Source organism: Dendrobium catenatum, unplaced genomic scaffold, assembly GCF_001605985.2.
Source record: "Dendrobium catenatum unplaced genomic scaffold, ASM160598v2 fragScaff_scaffold_610, whole genome shotgun sequence".
NCBI classification, from domain to species: domain Eukaryota; kingdom Viridiplantae; phylum Streptophyta; class Magnoliopsida; order Asparagales; family Orchidaceae; genus Dendrobium; species Dendrobium catenatum.
In genome coordinates, this window is record NW_021319072.1 from 254936 (window position 1) to 273482 (window position 18547).

The 18547-nt window shown below is 35.2% G+C and overlaps 1 protein-coding gene across 1 annotated transcript; it reads left to right on the forward strand.

Annotated features, from left to right (window-relative positions):
- The first annotated feature begins 12661 nt into the window (after positions 1-12661).
- LOC110116735 (agamous-like MADS-box protein AGL9 homolog) lies at positions 12662-13817 on the forward strand. The gene is made up of 3 exons (XM_020850433.1): positions 12662-12846; positions 13539-13641; positions 13734-13817. Exons 1-3 carry the CDS (start codon positions 12662-12664, stop codon positions 13815-13817), a joined length of 372 nt encoding a protein of 123 aa, XP_020706092.1.
- Positions 13818-18547: the final 4730 nt, after the last annotated feature.

Sequence of the window (18547 nt, forward strand, 5' to 3'; positions counted from 1 at the left end):
TTTCTGCACGATTTCTTTGTGGTAAATTTTGGTTTGGTTAAGAATTTGTTTTTTGATTAAAAGATTTTTTTAAATACCAATTCACCCCTTCTTTTGGTTAGTTTGGGATAGTTCATAAGGGCTTAACATTCCTAACGAACTTTAAAGTGCTATCAGAGCAGGATTCATAAAAATGAGTTTTTGAAAACTTTAGAATTTTGATTGATGGCTAACTCTAGTAATTGTAATACTGTGAAAGTGTATTCTATTACTCGATCACCTTTATTTGATAATATTACTTTTGATTTTTATAAAATTTGCATGTCTATATTTTTATAATCAATTGACTATCGCATGTGGATGCTTGTTAAAGAAGGATATTCACCTCCTACACTAGAAATTAATTGCATTAAAACTGAACTTCCTTTTATTGAATGGACTTTTGATGATAGGGATTTAGCACAACTTAATGCAAAATATTTGAACTATTTTTTCTGTGCTTTAAAATCTGAAAACTACATGTGTTTTTCAATTGTACTACTAGTAAAGATATTTAAGATAGATTATATATTACATATGAAGAAACAAAAGAAGTTAAGAAATTTCGATTGAATATTTTATTACATGATTATAAAATTTTTTATATGAAACCTTCTAAATTAATTTTTGAAAAGTACACAAGGTTTACTCAAATGATTACCTCTTTGCATGCCTTAGGAAGATAACTCACTAATTATAAAAAAGTGAATAAAATTTTAATATGCTTGCTTTCCTCTTTTGATGTTAAGATTATTATAATCACTGAATCTAATTATTTGAATACTTATTCAATTGATAACTTGCTTGGATCACTCATTGCTTATTAGTAAGGGGTGAATCAAAAAAATCTTGATGCAGGTGAGAAAAGAAGGAGAAAATATGGCACTGAAGACCAACAACATGGACACTGACTCTTCCGAGTCTAAAAGCGATGATATTGCCTTAATCACGAGTTAATTCAAAATCTTTCTAAGGAAGAAGCATAAGAACCATCATAAGTGTAATAAAGGTAAGAGTAACAAAAATTTTAAGAGTTCTAATGGTACTATTTATTTTGAATGCATGAAGTCAGGACATGTTAAAGCTGATTGCCCTACACTTAAAACTCATCCTAACAAAGAGAATGGTGAGGAGAAAATCAAGTTCAAAAAGGATAAGAAGAAGTTCCAAAAGGCATTTTGGGTAGATTCTGTATCTGACTCCTCTGAGATTGAAGCTGAAGAGGAGACTACAAACTTGTGCCTGATGGCAGACAAAAATCTTGGCTAAATTGACCAAGAATATGTATGTGAACTAACTTATGAGAAACTACTTGATGTTTCTAAACAAATTCATGCATCATATAAGAAACTTAAGAAATCACATAGTAGCTTAAAATTAGAGTTTTTAAATTTACAAAAAGAGCATGAAATTCTTTTTAAAGATCATTATATAATTGATATCAATCACATGTCATTACTTGATGAGTTTGATGTATTAAATAAAAAGCATACTAAAATATCTGATGCATATAATTCCTTGAAGTCATCCCGTGCTGAGTTAAAAAAGGAGTTTAAGAAATTAGCAAATCTCAATACTTTTAAAAATAACAAATCATCATTACATGCATCACATAAAAGAAGCATCACCACCTGAGCAGATTAGTATATCTTATTACGGGAGTTAGATATTTTTTATGTGGTATCTTAAAAGATATTGCACACACTTGCATCATTCACCAAAGTATACATTAGGTGTGGAGACCCAAATTGCATGATTCACAGAATAACACACATGCATTACAAGAAGGGGCCCAAATATGTTTGGGTTCCTAAATCTGAAGTTTGAAAATTTTGTAGGCTTGCTCTCACAAAGGCCTTATAAGAGTATGTGGTACCTGGACAGCAAATGCTCATGACACATGACTAGAGATGCAAATTAATTCATTTTGCTGGAAACCGGGATAGGAGGCAAGGTTACTCTTGGAGACAACACCACCAAGAAGGTAGTGGGCGCAGGTATAATTGGAAACTCCAAGAACCTTCTGATTGAAAATATTTTACTTGTAGATGGTTTGAAACAAAACTTGCTCAGCATTAGTCAGCTTTACATTAAGGGCTTAATCATAAAATTCTTGACAAATACTTATATTATAAGCTTAAATAACATTATTATTTTGTAGGAAATATAGATAAATAATATTTACATGCTTGACTTAAATAATATTAAAAGTGCTACTTCATTTTGCTTAAAAACTACTGCTGATGATTCATGGTTGTGGCACAGGAATTATGTCATGCTAGTATGAAAATCCTTAGGAGAGTAACCTAAAAAAACATAGTTAGAGGTGTCCCCAAACTTAAATTCTCAATAGACCACTTTTTTATACCTGCCAATTAGGGAAGCAATTTCATTCCTCTTTTCACTCCATTAAAGATATTAATACCTCTAGACCTTTAAAAGTCCTTAACATAGATTTATTTGGACCCATTAGCACTACCAGCTTAGTAGGGAAATTCTATGGTTTTGGATTATTGATGAATACTCGAGATTTACTTGGATTAGATTTCTGTCACATAAGAATGAGTCTTTTAATGAGTTTAGATCATTTTTCACTTAGATTCAGAAAAAGCTAGGTTATGGGATTTTAACCATCCATAGTGACCATGGGGGAGAGTTTGAAAATGATAGATTTAGATACTTTTATGAGAATAAAGGGATTAGTACAACTTCTCAGCTCCTAGGACCCCTCAGCAGAACGTGATTGCTGAAAGGAAGAACTGGACCTTAGTTGAAGCCACTAGAGTCATGCTTGCTGAGTATTCACTTCCAAAATACTTTTATACTAAAGCGGTAAACACAACTGGTTTTATATTGAATAGGATGAATGTTAGAGCTAAACTTGATATGACACCCTATGATATCCTTAAGGGTAGGACACCAAATCTTTTCCAACTCCATGTCTTTGGTTGTAAGGTTTTCATTCATAAAAATGGGAAGTTACACTTAGGAAACTTTGACCCAAAATTTGATGAAGGAGTATTCTTAGGATATTCAAGTGTGGGAAATCCTTTAGGGTGTTTAATAAGAAAATATTGGTGGTGGAGGAGATAACCCATATAGTGTTTGATGAATCATATCCTAAAAAGTCTAGAGTTGAGGAAGAAGATGAAGCTGGAGAGAATATCACTGGAGTTAAAAATTTGGAGAAGAGGGTAGATCCCTAAAATATATAAGGAGTAGGTGAGATTACCCAAGGAGTATAAAATATAGATCTGAAGGAAAGGGTTGAACCTACACATACCTTGCCTAGAGATTGGATATATTCTTTGAGTCATCCTAAAGAACTAATCTTAGGAAACCCTTATGAAGGTGTTAGGACTAGGCATGGACTTAGGAAGGAAGTGAACCACTCTGACTTTATCTCAATAACTAAACCCACCAATATTAACCAAGCCCTTTCTGATGAGTTTTGAATCTTAGCCATGTAAGAGGAGTTAAACCAATTTCTTAGGAAAGATGTTTGGGAGCTTGTATAAAGACTAAATGGATAAAGTGTAGTAGAAATCAAATAGTTCGTTAAGAATAAAATGAATGATTCTGGTGTAATGGTTAGGAATAAGGCAAGATTGGCGGCTAAGGGGTACAACTAAATAAAAGGGTTTGATTTTGAGGAGACCTTTGCCCTGTAGCTAGATTGGAAGTCATTAGAGTGTTATTAGCCTTTGCTTGTTATAAGGGATTTATGCTTTTTCAAATGGACGTTAAGAGTGCCTTTTAAAATGGGGTAATAAAAAAAGGATGTGTTTGTAGAGAAACCTCTAGGTTTTGAGAGTTCTTAATTTTTAAATAATGTTTTTAAATTAAAAAGGCCTTATATGGATTAAAGCAGGCACCCAGAGCTTGGTATGAGAGGCTTAGCACATTCTTACTATAGAGGGAGTTTGTTAAGGGAAGTATAGACACCACCCTTTTTTGAGGAAAGTAGGAGATGATTTACTCATTATTCAGATCTATATCGATGATATACTTTTTGGATCTTGTGATAAAATGCTATGTGATAATTTTTCTAAAATAATGAGTAGGGAGATTGAGATGAGTATGATGGGAGAGTTGTCCTACTTTTTGGAGTTTAGCATAAGACAACTGAATGATATAACCTTTCTAAATCAAATAAAATATATAAAGGGCAAAGAAGTATGAAATGAATTAATCTAAGCTAATTAATACTCCCATGACCTCCAGTGTTCAGTTGGATAAGGACCCAAATGGAAAGTTTGTTGATCAAAAGAAGTATAGAGGAATGATTAGATCTTTACTTTACATGACTGCTAGCTGACCTGATATAATATTTAGTATTTATCTTTGTGCTAGATTTCAAGCTGATCTTAAAGAATTCCACCTGATTGTAGTTAAGAGAATTTTTAGATACCACTAAGGAACTTAAAACTTAAGAATCTGGCATCCTAGACACAATACATCTTTTAAGATTATTAGATATTTTGATTCTGATTTTATAGGATGTAAGGTGGATAAAAAGAGCACTTTTGGGACTTGCTAATTTATAGGATATTCTTTAGTCTCTTGGTCTAGTAGAAGCAAAACTCTGTTGCACTTTTCACTACTGGAGCTGAGTATATTGCCTTAGGAAGTTGTGTTACCCAAGTCCTTTGGTTGAAGAAGCAAGTTCTAGATTTAGGATTACTTGTAGGCATAATTTCAATCCTTTGTAACAACACTAGTGCCATTTGCATTTCTAAGAATCCTATCCAACACTCAAGAACCAAGCACATTGACATAAGGCATCACTTTATTAGAGACTATGTAACCAAGAGAGATATTGAGTTATATCATGTGGAAATTGATTCAACTGGCTGACAACTTTATTAAACCACTAGCCTTCGACACTTTCAGCACTTCAAGGATCAGATTGGGTGTAATTGACATAAATGCATGAACTTGATTCTTACTGATTTCTGATTTGTTATCATTTTTTTTTACTTCTGTTATTTTATTTCTATAGTTTCTCATTGTTTATTTCTTTTTTTTATTATTATTTTATTTTTCTTTCGTATGTTATTTTTTTTAATCATTATTGAATTGATATCTTATGCCTTATTTTTATTTTTAGAAATTTGTAAGCCAAAGATTGACATCTTAAATCAGTTTAAGGGGAAAACACCATTGATTGTTTCCTCTCCTCTAACTTCTTTTAGCGGTGTATTTTTTTTTCTAAATAAATGTCTATCTCAAATCAACAACTAAACTTTGTAAAAAAGATCTTTTCAATCTTACTACAGTAATCTATCTTATATATATAATATTCAAAGTTTTTATATTACCTTTAGATTTTTGAAATAATGTCATTGTATTTATCATATGACTTTTGATTCTATTTTGAGATTCATTCTTTCTTATATTAGAGAGTGAATTTTTCTTCTCTAATATCTGAAAGATATTATCCCAATTGATAGTATTTAAGAATTTTGAAAAAGGGGACCTAGCTTGCAAAATTAAATAGACAAAAATTGGTCAATGATGCCAAAATCAAAAGATGCATAATGACATCAAATTAAAAAAATAATTATAATATATACACAAAGTATATAAAAAATTAAAAGATGCATAAAGAGCACTAATCAAATTAACAAGAGACATAAAATGAGCCCACCAAAAGCAAGCTTCTTGCCTTTCAAAAATTTTAAACCATAGTAGAATTCATGTGTCACTTGATATTTTTCAAAGGCTTGATTTCCAAATACATGATCGTGAATAATTAGTTTGATTTATTATTCTATAAAATATTTTTCTGGAACTAAATACAAAAAAGATCTATTTTTCTTATACAATTATTTTTCTGATTTAGATCGTTTCTTTTAAAAGACGATTTTCCTTGGAGAAGTCTGAGGTAGGGCCAACAGGATCGGTTGTTCTACTATTTTTCAAATTTTGACGATATAAACTCATTGATTCTTATAAATTTATAATTCAAGCACATAAAAAATTTATCATATTCAAGCTTTGGAAAAAAAACCGTCTTTTCTATTCATTTTTGTGTCTTTTCGTATTTTATTTTTATCTTTTTCAATTGAATTTTCTTTTTTTAGGTCTTCTCTGATCATCTCCATCCATCCTTTATTTTTCCACTTTTTGTTACATCGTCCCGGATGATATTTATATCGTCTTGGATGATGCTTTTCAATCATTCTTATAATTCCATCTGCTGGCTATTCTGACTTTTCAGCTTCTGATAGTCATGGACGATCCAATTATCATCCTGGGTGATCTACTTGTCTTCCATTTCATTATTTATGATCATCTTGGATGATCCTCCTCATCTTAGATAATCTTCACAATCTCTTCTCATTTATTAGGGATCATCCCGGACGATACCACTGTTCGTCCTAGATGATCCACGTGGAAAAATTGGTACTTAACTTTAGTTTGGCTGGTACGATCCATTATTGTGTATCGTTCTAGATGATCCACCTAATCATCCAGGATGATCTACTTTTTCAACGATCATCTGGAATAACTCCTCAAGACGATCGCTTGTGTTTTATCATCCCGGATGATATATGATCATCTTGGACAATATTACCTCCTTTTTAACCAATCGTCCCGGACACAATTATTGCACCAGATTGTCCTGGACGATTTTGCGATCATCCTAGATGATCCGGCCGATTCTTTATAAATCGAGCCCCTCAAGCAATTTTTATCACACCTTCTTCTTCCATCAGTCTTGCACTTCCTATTTTCTTGTTATTCTTAATCAATGATAGGAGGAAAGCAATCTTGCCTTCTTTCTAGGAGTTCCTCGAGGGTGACTATGGACCCTCGATTCACTGAGTCGGACAATCAAGCCGCCTACCAAAGGTACAATATGGCCAAAATTATTGTCCCCCGGTCTGTCAACCCGAACATTCTCTTATATTTGATACTTGATCTGTTTGCTCACACCTCCTTGTGTTTTCTCCTTACTCTCTATGTCCCCTTTAACTACGAGTTTCTTTTTAATTTTTTTGCCAGCGTCTGCATTAATTCTTCTTTCACTGCTCTCAGATCCTATGTGAATTGACACCTCATCGAGATCACATATCAAGACTATGCAAAACTTTTGCAACTTTCAATTACTGGGGACAAACTCGATATCCTCTATTCTGATCCTGATTACGATTGGGCTCCGACCAACCATTTTTTTAGAAATACTAATGCTCACTTTCACGTTGGAGAGTCTAGAACCTTACTCAAATATTCTAAGATAATATAGTATGTTCTTCGCACCTCAATTCTTCCTCAAGCTGGTAATCGCATTCATATCACTCCTCTTCTTTCCATCACCACTTTTTATATTTTGGCTCACCAAGAATTTAATGTCACGGATTTGATCTTTCGCTACATTAAGCATCTGATCACTATTTGAGATCCAGGACATAGAAGGAAGCCAAATCTTGCTATAGGATATATCATTGCATATATCTTAGAATTAAAATACAACCTTCAATATCCTCATCCACTAAATTTTTAGCCTGCCTTCTACTTAAACAACTCCTTTCACGTTCTTTACAGTACTCGTCTCCACCCAGGGCATGAGGAAGCCGATGGAGCTGAGGAGGAGATAGCTCCTGCACCTGCTCCTGCACCTATTCCTGCACCTACTCTGCTTCGTCAACACTCAGCTGGATCAGATGGCGGAGAGATTGCACCACTGGGAGCTTTGCTTGGAGGCATACGTTGTTGCATAGGAGAAGCAACATACTGAGGACATTATTCGCCTGCAACATCAGCACGACTAGGATATGGCCTGGTTTGAAGAGAAGTTCGTCACTCTTTCAAGTTACTTTCAGCCACATCCACCTCCACCAAGACCTCCTTCAAATGATCAGGGGGGCATCATTCTTTTAGTTTTTTACGTTATTTTTTTATTGTAGTTTAATTATATTTGGTAGTATCTGTTTTATTTCTTGTTTAGTTTCCCTCTTCCTTTTATGATTTCAAAAGGAGGAGTAGTTAGTTATACTATTTATTCGGTAGTTTAATTCAGTTATTAAATAAGTTATCTATTTCCATTAAACTGCCTTGAACTGTTTATATTATTTTTTTGTTTATCATCATCAAAAAGGGAGAGATTGTTGTAAATCTAATTTTATGTATTAGAATTTTGATGATAACAAACATTCATATTTTTCTACGACTGCCTTGCCCACTAACATTTCAGGTCTATAAGATCAAGTGCAACTCAAGCCAGCTCAAGATTGGGTAAATTAGGTCTGAGTCAGTTTGTAATTTTTTCCCTTTCTTGAGTCTATTATAAATGATGTGGTTTCCAATGCTAAGTAACCTTGTACACACACATGAGGAAAAATTTCTATCTGTTAGTTAGAGTTCTCTGTTTTGATCACATCATTCGGGATAATCCAAACATCATCCTGGATGATCTGTTAAAACTATAAATCCAAATTAGGGAATCTTGATTAAGGCAGCCGTCATTACGCTCATCATCTTGGATGATATTTATGTCGGCCAAGACAATAGGCTCAAATCAGAAAAAATCAGCCGCCAGATCTGTTTAGGTATTATTTATTTTTGGACATCATCCTATACATCGCCCTAGACAATATAATATAATTATGCCTAAATTAATCTACTTATTAATAAAAGCAATTAGGGTTTTGATTACTCGATCCAATCGTCATGGACGATCATAGGATCGGACAAGACGATCAATTCTAAAAAAACTTTAGTTGTTCCTGGACGGTCTTTATCGGCCAGCTGCCTTCAGGGCGATTCTCTGGACAATTTTCATGGATTTGAACTAATCATCCAGGACGATTATAAGATCAGCCTAGACGATCAAGTTATTTTTTCATCATCCAGACATCCTTTCAGAGCGATTATCTGGACAATATTAAAGGATTTATACTGATCATAATATAATAATATCCTATCGACCTGGACGATATGAACAACAATCTTCTGATCATCCCAAACCGTCCAGGCTGATTGAGCGAAATTTAAGCTGATCGTCCAGGATGATATCCATATCGTCCTAGATAATAATGTAGGTTTGTATAAAATAAGAGCTATTCCAAAACTCTTCTATTTAAGAGCTCTTGTTCTACCCAATAGCTCATCTTTTGTTATTGTCTTGACCTGAGAGAGCTTAGAGGAGAGGGAGAGAAAGGGAGAGAGAGAGAGAGGATCTTGTAAGGGGGAGTTTGTGAGGGGTTTCACAAAGTTTGCTCAAAGCAATGATCCAAATTGTCTTCTCCAATCGTCGTCCCTTGTTCTTGGAGGTTCAAGAGAGGTTCACTTCAGCAATCGATCAAGGTTATCTACCTGTTTCAGGAGGAAGTAAAAGGAGTTAAGTTCTCTGCCTCACCGGTGTCGGTGGAAAGGAGGTTTTATTCAAGCTTTTCAGCCTTGCTGTGGGAGCAAATGGAGAGTCACTGAGTTTAGTGCAATACTTGGAGGATGCCTCCGGGGAATGGACGTAGGTCGAGTTGATCAAAATACTATAAATTTTTGTGTTCTTTTCTACTAATTTTTTCTTTCTTTAATTTTTGTACGATTTCTTTGTGATGAATTTTGGTTGGTTAAAATTTTATTTTTTGATTGAAAGATTTTTTAAAATACCAATTCACCCCCCCTCTTAGTTAGCTTGGGCTAATTCATAAGGGCTTAATATCCCTAACAAACTTTTAAAATTTTCTTAATAAAAAATATAATCTTAAACCGAACAAAAATTCACCACAAAAAAATCAAAGTGTAGAAATTAAATGCAAAAAAGCAGTAAGAAAGAACACACAAAAATCTATAGTGGTTCGGTCAACTTGACCTATGTCTACTCCTCGGAGCCTCTCCTCTGGGTATTATACTAAACTCAGTGACTCTCTCTTTGCTCCCATATTAAGGCGAAGAAACCTATACAAATCTCTTTTCCACTGACACCAGAGAGGCAGAGAATCCAACTCCTTTTGCTTCCTCTTAAAGCAGGCAAAGAATCCGACTCCTTTCACTTCCTCTAAAGTAGGAAGAGAACCTTAATCACTTGCTGAAGTAGACCTCTCTCGAACCTCAGAGGAATTAGGGATGACGATCAGAGAAGACGACTCGGATCCTTGCTTGGAGCAACCTTTGTGAAATTCTTCACAAACTCCCCCTCACAAGATCCTCTCTTTCTTTCTCTCAACCTCTCCCTCTCCTCTTAGCTCTCTTAAGTTAATACAAAAATAAAAGACACACTTTTAAGTAAACAAGAAGTCTTAAATAGAAGAGCTATAAATTTACTTTTAATTGCAACAAACTGACTTTATTATCTATGACGATATTTATATAATCCTTGATGATTAGTTTAAATTGTTAAATATTGTTCAAAATATCGCTCTGAATGCATGTTTGGACAATGGAAAAATAAACTGATCGTCCCAGACGATCAGTTTAAAATGACAAATATCATCCAACACATCGCCATGATTACATGTTTGGATGATGGAAAAATAACTGATCGTCCAGGATGATTTGGGATCATCCCGAATGATTAGTATAAAAATAATACACATTATCCAGAATATCGTTCTCGTCGTCTAGGAAGAAACTAAGGTTTATTTATCCGATCTTCCTGGATGATCCTGCGATTATCCAGGATGATATGATCCAGCAATCAAATATTAATTATCAGACTTATTTAGGCATAATTGCTCTGCATCGTCCATGCTGATGTTTTGAACGAAGTCCAAAAATAAAATATGTCTAAATAGATCTGATGGCTAATTCTTTTTTATTTGAGCCAATCATCCCGAATGATGCTAATATTGTCCAGGATGATTTGCTTAATTGTAGCTACCTTAATCAAGATGTCCTAATTAGAGTTTCTATTTTTTGACTGGTCGTCTAGGATAACTTTGGATCATCCCGGATGATGTGATCAAAAATAAAAAAACTCTAAAAATAGATATAATTTCTTCACTTAGTGTATATGTGCAAGGTTACTTAGCATCAGGAATCGATATAATTGACTCAAGAAAAGATAAAAGACACTTGACGTACATTACAAATTGACTCGGTCCAAATCTTCCTAATCTTGAGCTGGTTTGATTTGCAATTTGATCTTGTGGTTCTGAAACGTTATAAGGCAAGACAGTCGTAGAAAAACAAAGAAGAAGTGTCAGAACAGTTTGTTATCATCAAAATTATAATTCTTGAATCCAAATTCACAACACCTCCAACCTTCGTCACCCACCGAGTATGATCCTTCCGACCTCCTCTGTCGAGTACGGTCCTTCCAACATCCTCCATCAACTACGGTCCCTCCGATCACCACCACCACCAAACTACGGTCTTTCAACCTTCGTCACCTGCCAACTTCAATCCTTTCGACCTCCTCCACCGACTATGGTTCCTCCAACCACCTTCACTAGACTATAGTCTTTCTGACCTTTGTCACCTGCCGACTATGGTTCTTATAACCTTTGTGTCCCACCGACTACGTTCCTTCCGATCTCCTTTGTCGACTATGGACCTTCCAACCTTTGTTGTCAGACAATGGTCTTTTTAATCTACGTTGCAAGGTAGTGGTCTTTATGACCTTCATCGTCTACCGATTATGGTCATTCTAACCAAATGAACATTTCAATACTAATTCTGTCAATTCCCACCACGTAATATGATGTACATTATCTACATCAACCCAAGGCCTTCCCCTAAGGAAGGGCCACATTTATAATTGACTGCAAATAATAGTGGACTCATTCAAATTGGGCTAGGCCCCATGCTTTTTCCCATTTTCAGGTTTTTCCACATAAATATTCCGTGTCTCTTATGAATGTTACACCCTCTTTTTTATCTGCTTGTGTGTTGGATCTTCATACAAAACTAAGAAATTAAATTTCATGTTTCTCTATCGCAGCGAATATTCCAGGACATAACATGAATTAATCTCAAGTTAGGGATGCGTCCATCGAACTTGCTGAGGAGATTTAGTATACGATAGATGAGTTAATAGAAGTTAAACTAGGCCATGAATAAAATTCTCATTCAATCTTCATAAATTTTTTATTGAATGAGGATATTTTTTTAAAATTTAAACAGGACATTTTTTAAATTTAATTAAAAATTAATTATCTTTTAATTGAATCATAATATAACCATAGTTAATTACTGATATTTTCAGTTTAATTTAGTATATATAATTGAATAAGGAATTCTTATTTCTTATTCATGAATACTTGAATTTTTTCCTTTATACGAACTTTAACGAGAACGGTATTCCATCTGCTCCTCTTTATAACTAATTCTTGCATTCGCTCCTATGGATTAAAAATAACTTCGAGTTGCTCCTTTTTATAATTTCGCCTTTAAGGTTTCGCTCCTCTCTCTCTTTCTTAACGACCAGACTCTCTGGAATTCACAGCTCTTTCACCACCCCACAAGGCGACGACAGGCCCGAAAGGTGAAAAAAGAAAAGAGAAATGGTGAACCCTCTTAGGGTAATGAGGAGGGAGGGCCCCCACAGTGTTCATAAATCGCTTTCTCACCCTATAAATAGTAAAGCAGGAACCACTTCCTTTCTTCCAGCCAGAAGTTACTCAGCATTTTTTGCTTCTTTTTCTCTATTCCTCCTCCACCGATCACCGGTTTATACAAGAAGAGCTAGGGGGAGATGGGAAGAGGGAGAGTGGAGCTGAAGCGGATCGAGAACAAGATCAACCGGCAAGTAACCTTCGCAAAGCGCCGGAACGGTCTCCTAAAGAAGGCCTATGAGCTCTCGGTCCTCTGCGAAGCTGAGGTCGCCCTCATCATCTTCTCCAACCGCGGGAAGCTTTATGAGTTTTGCAGCAGCTCTAGGTATAATATTTCTGTCTTTTGCTTTTAATATGACTTCCCATTAAATTACTAGATTGCCATTTCGATGAAAGACGGAAGGAAGGGAGTAGATCTGCTGAGAAAAAGAACCCAATGGCATTTGAAACTGGGTTCTACTTTAGGCTCTCCTAATTTCTTGCTTGTTTTTTTAACTCTTTAGCCTCTTTGTTTTAGGGTTATTCAACTGTGTGATTCTAGCTGGCTTTGGTCGTGCATTGAAGTTGAAAGCATTGGGTTGTGTATTTGTGTAAAAAAGTAAAGTCTTTTAAGCTTTGGGTGCGCGTCAACAGTACTAGGTGAAAGACATGTTTCTTTCTGATCTATACTGCTTTAGGAGTTAGACCCGCGGTCATTCAATGTCCCTAAGGTTCCTTTTATCTGTTTCTCGAAAATTTAGTTGTTTATTTCTAAGCTTGAAATTGAGCCCATTTTTCTCCCGGCCCTTTCTTTTTCATTTTCCTTCTACTCCTTTACACCTTAATTCAATTAACATGTAGAGTACAAAACACAATACTCGGCTTAAGATTATCCATTTTCCTATAATTAAGTTTTTTTTTTTTTTCGTCAGTTCAACGAAGGGAAATTTTTACTTCTCCCTTTCTCTCCATGTTGGCTTTGAAAAGATGTAGTGTTTTGTTTCGGCGGTCTTGACGTTGATTGGATTTCGTGTGCAGCTTCATTGAAGGACGAAGTGATTGGTTGGTGTCGGAAAAGCAAACAAATGAGAAATCTACGCATGGTTTCTCTTATGTTTCGAAGATTTCGGAGTCGCGTCCTGTTAAATGTGATTTCTAGTAGTATGGTTTGTCCTTTTCTCTGCCATAAATCTGGTCCAGCTTTAGTTCGCTTGAAAACATCCTTTAAATTAGAAACCTTCGGTTAATCTTCTAGCAATACCGGAATCTGAGCTTGCTGTGGAAAAGCAACCAAAGCACTTGCCCTTCAGTCAGTAGAGCGCTTCACGGTATTTTAGGTGATATTTTAAGGATGGGTCGAATCCACATTAATTACCACGCCAAACTAAACATGAAGTTGATTATCTCTTTTTTCATAATCAGTTTAAGTTAATCCAGACTTTAATAAAATCAAATAAAATAAATCTCCTTGAAGGGTTAGTTGATTTGTAGTCAATTTTGTTTTAATTGTGCGAATTCCTTCAAATATTTCATGCATATGTATTAGCCGAAGCGAATAGAACGCCCACTCAAGTAAAATTTAGTGCAATCAAACAAGTGGTGAGAATAACAATTTCTCATATCCCCATATCATCAAATGAAAGATTAGAAATTTCTAATATCCCCATATCATCAAGTGACTCAAATCCATCTCGGAAATGAGTAGAAATTTCTAATATCACAGCCACTGAAGTAAATACGACGAGTCTTTTTTTTTTCAATGGACAAGCGTTTCGGATACTCGTGTCCTTTTGAAATTAAATAATATTTGAATTGGATACGACAAAGGCGTATCCGAGACGTATCGGTGCCGTATATGAGGTGTATCCATGTATCGATGTATCAGATACAATACGCCTTCATAAATAAGTGTATCGTTGCAAAATAGCTCTCAACAAAAGATAAACCTAAAGAATATATCAAAATAAGATTATATTACCCCCAAATGGCGAAAATCTCTTGCAACAAATCTATAGAGCATTATATTTGTTTCAAAAGACACAAATCATCAATGAAAGAAATAACTTCATGCATGTCTACAGAGAAATCCTACGTAGATGTATACCATGTTTAGAAAATTCTAATCAAGAAGTTCACTACAAGGACATGTTTTTTGTGGAAAATTTTTTTGGCTAAAAATTACTCAAAATCTCTTTTTTTGTTATTAAATGAATCTTATAACAAAACATGAGGTATTGATAAAAACCCTCGTCAAAAACCAAATTGCAATATAATTTATGTCGATGATTATTGCGTCCTGAAATATTTGCGTGGTAGAGAAATATAAAGTTTTTAACGTCTTAGCATTATACGAAGATCTATCACACAATCAGACAAAAGATAGGATGCAACATTTATAAGAAATATCAAGATTTTTACATGGAAACCCTTCAAAAGAGGAAAAAAATCACGAGGCCTAACTCAGTTTGAAGGTATCCACTAGTGTTTGCAGTCAATTATAAATGAGGCCCTTCATTGAGGGAAAGCCTTGGTTTTATGTATTAATTATACATCATATAGAGTGCATTAATAGTAAGAATTGGAAGAATCAGTACATACTAACATGTTTGTTTGGTTGGAAGGACAATAGTCGGCGAGCGATAGAGGTTAGAAATATCATAGTTGGGTTACATTGGTTGAAAGGATCATAGTCGACGAACGACAAAAGTCAGAATGATCGTTATTAAGCGATGGAGATCGAAAAGATCATAATTGGTGGGCGAGAGTGATCAGAAAGATCATTGTATGGTAACGAAGGTCAAAATGACTATATTTAACATGCGATGAAGGTCGGAAAGATCGTAGTCTATCGAAGGAGGTCAAAAATGACAATTATCATGCGATAGTGGTCAGAATGATCATTATCAAGCAATGGATATCAGAATGACCTTAGTCGGAGGACGACGGAGGTCGGAAAGATCGTGGTCTGATAATGAAAGTTGTAAGGATCATAGTCGGCGAGGGACAGTTGGCAGATAGTCCATTGTCTAGCGACGGAGGTTAAAAGGACCATAGCCAGCTAGTGACTGAGGTTAGAAAGATCTTAATATGATGACAGATGTTAGAAAGACTATAGTCAATGGACGATAGTGGTTATAAAGACAGTTGTCTGGTTGTGGAGGTAAGAAGGACCATAGTCGGCCAACGATGAAGGATGGAAAGACTGTAGTCTAATGATGGAGTTTAGAGGTACTATAGTACTCGATATGCAGTAGTGGTCAGAAAGATCGTTTTCTTGTAATGGATGTCAGAAGTACCGTAGTCGATGAGCGACAAAGGTTGGAAAGACTGTCGATAGCTAGTGGCATGTGGTGTAAATCCAATGTTAGTTGGTGGCCGAAAAATTATCCGACGTTAATTGATGGACGAGTGGAAGTTTAGCGTCAGCCTGTGGGCGGGCAAAAATCTGGCATATGTTGGTGGTTGGGCGGAAGTCTAAACATTCTCTCTTTTTTCAAAATCTATTTAAGTTAATTTGACTTAAATAAATACAAATAAAATAAATGTCTTTTTTGTTTTAATTGTGCGAAAACCATCAAATATTTCAAGTATAATTATTATCCGAAACGAATAGAACGCCCACTTAAGTAAAAATTACTGCGATCAAACAAATGGAGAGAATAACAATTATATATTTTAACCTCAATTTTGCTTATGAGCAATTGAGAGAAGAAATTAATCTATTTACTAAGAAATATAAAAGGCACAAGATTTATGTTCAATGCAAATACACACTTAGGTCTTCCCAAATCACTAGTCGATCTGCTTTCAACAAAAGATCATGTTACACCCAAATGATGAAAATCTTTTGCAACAAATCTATAGAGCATTATATTTATTTCAAAAGTCACAAATCATCAATACAAGAAATAACTTGTTTTTGTTAAAACCCACGGAGGGGCCTATAGGTCAATATAAAAAGGAATTACAAGGTCCTAAAAAAGAACCTCTAGCTCACTAGTGTTCACAGGAGATACAAAATAAAACAAAAGAAAACTAAAGAGCCGATGTTTCCTAATACTAAGAGTTATAAAAATCCCTAAGAACAATATAGGGCTGCAAGTAGCTAGACAGCACCCAAAAAAAGAAGAACAAAAGTAAATCAATCAGCATGAACATCCTGTAACAAAAAAAAGTAGGCAATCCCACACCTATCAAAAAAACCTTGAACATGCGACCTCCCAGCAAAAAAAGCAAAGACATACATCTAGCCTCCAATACTGCAAAAAAAAAAAAAAAAAAACTCCAACACAAGGGGAAAAAGTCACAAGGAGGATGCAACCAGTATTGATAAATATATAAAGTCAAACAATTGTTATTAAAAAAATTAGTTTAGGTAGCAAACCAAATGTCGGCCATACTTCCAGTAGCAATGAAGGCAAATATAACAGCCTCGGTCAGAATAAGGAGCAACAAACTCCCACTCATATAACCAAAAAGAACCATCATAGCAACTGGGTGTATAACAACACCAAAATTCCCATACTTGTAGCACCTAGAAAATAAAACAAAAAAATAGAATAGAAAGTCATAAACCCGAGAAGCAGCAACAAGATACAATAACCAGAGAACCACCAGATATTGGTAAATTAATAAGTGGAAAAAATTACCCCTACTACCAGCAACTAAATCACAGAGGAAATAACTTCATGCACGCCTACATAGAAATCCTATGTAGATTGTATACCATGTTTAGAAAATTCTAATCAATAAGTTCACCACAAAGACATGTCTTATGTGGAAGATTTTTTGGCTAAAAATTACTCGAAATATCTTTTTCTGTTATTAGATAAATCTTATTACAAAACATGAGGTACTGATAAAACTCTCGTAAAAAATCGAATTGCGATATAATTTGTGTCGATGATTATTGCGTTCTGGAATATTCATGCGAGTAAAGAAATATAAAGTTTTTAAAGTCTTAGCTTTATATGAAGATCCAGCACACAATTAGATAAAAGGAAGGGTGCAACATTTATAAGAAACATCAAGATTTTTACGCGAAAACCCTTGAAAAGAGAAGAAAATCACGAGGCCCTACCTAGTTTGAATGAATTCACTAGTATTTGCAGTCAATTATAAATGAGGCCCTTCCTTGAGGGAAAGCCATGGTTTTATGTAGCAATTATACATCATATAGATTACATCAATAGTGAGAATAGGAAGAACTAGTACTAACATGTTTATTTAGTCAGCAGGACTATAGTCGGCGGGTGATGGAGGTCAGAAATATCATAGTTGGGTGACAGTGGTTGAAAGGATCATAGTCAGCGAGCAACGGAGGTTAGAATGATCGTTATCAGACGATGAAGAATTTTTTAAAGGATCGTATTCAGCAAGTGATAGTGGTTAGAAAGACCATTGTATGGTGACAAAGGTCTGAAGGACCTTATTCGATGGACGATGAAGGTCAGAAAGATCATAATCTGGTGAAGGATGAAAAAAATGACCGTTATCAGGCGATAGTGGTCGAAATAATCGTTATCAGGCGATGGAGGTCGGAAGGACCTTAGTCGGTGGGCGACAAATGTTGGAAATATTTTGGTATGGTAATGGAGGTTGGAATGTTTGTAGTCGGCTAGGGACAGTTGTTTGAAAGGCCATTTTTTGGCCAAGGAGGTCAAATGGACCGTAGTCGGCGGCTAAAAGAAGTTGAAAAGACCTTAGTATGGAGACAAATGTTAGAAGGACTATAGTCGAAAGTGGTTAGAAAGATCGTTGCCTGGTTGTGGAGGTAAGAAGGACCATAGTCAGCTAGCGACGGAGGTTGGATAGACTATAGTCTAACGATGGATGTCGGAAGCACTATCGATAAGCAATATTGGTCATAAAGATCATTGCTTGCAATGAAGATCAGAAGAACCGTATTCGACGGGTGACAGAGGTTAGAAAGACCATCGATAGTTAATGGCTGGGTGTAAATCCAACATCCGTTGGTGGCCGGGCGAAAGTCCGATGTTAGTCAACGGACAGGCTAAAGTCCGTTATCAGTTGGTGGCTTGGTGAAA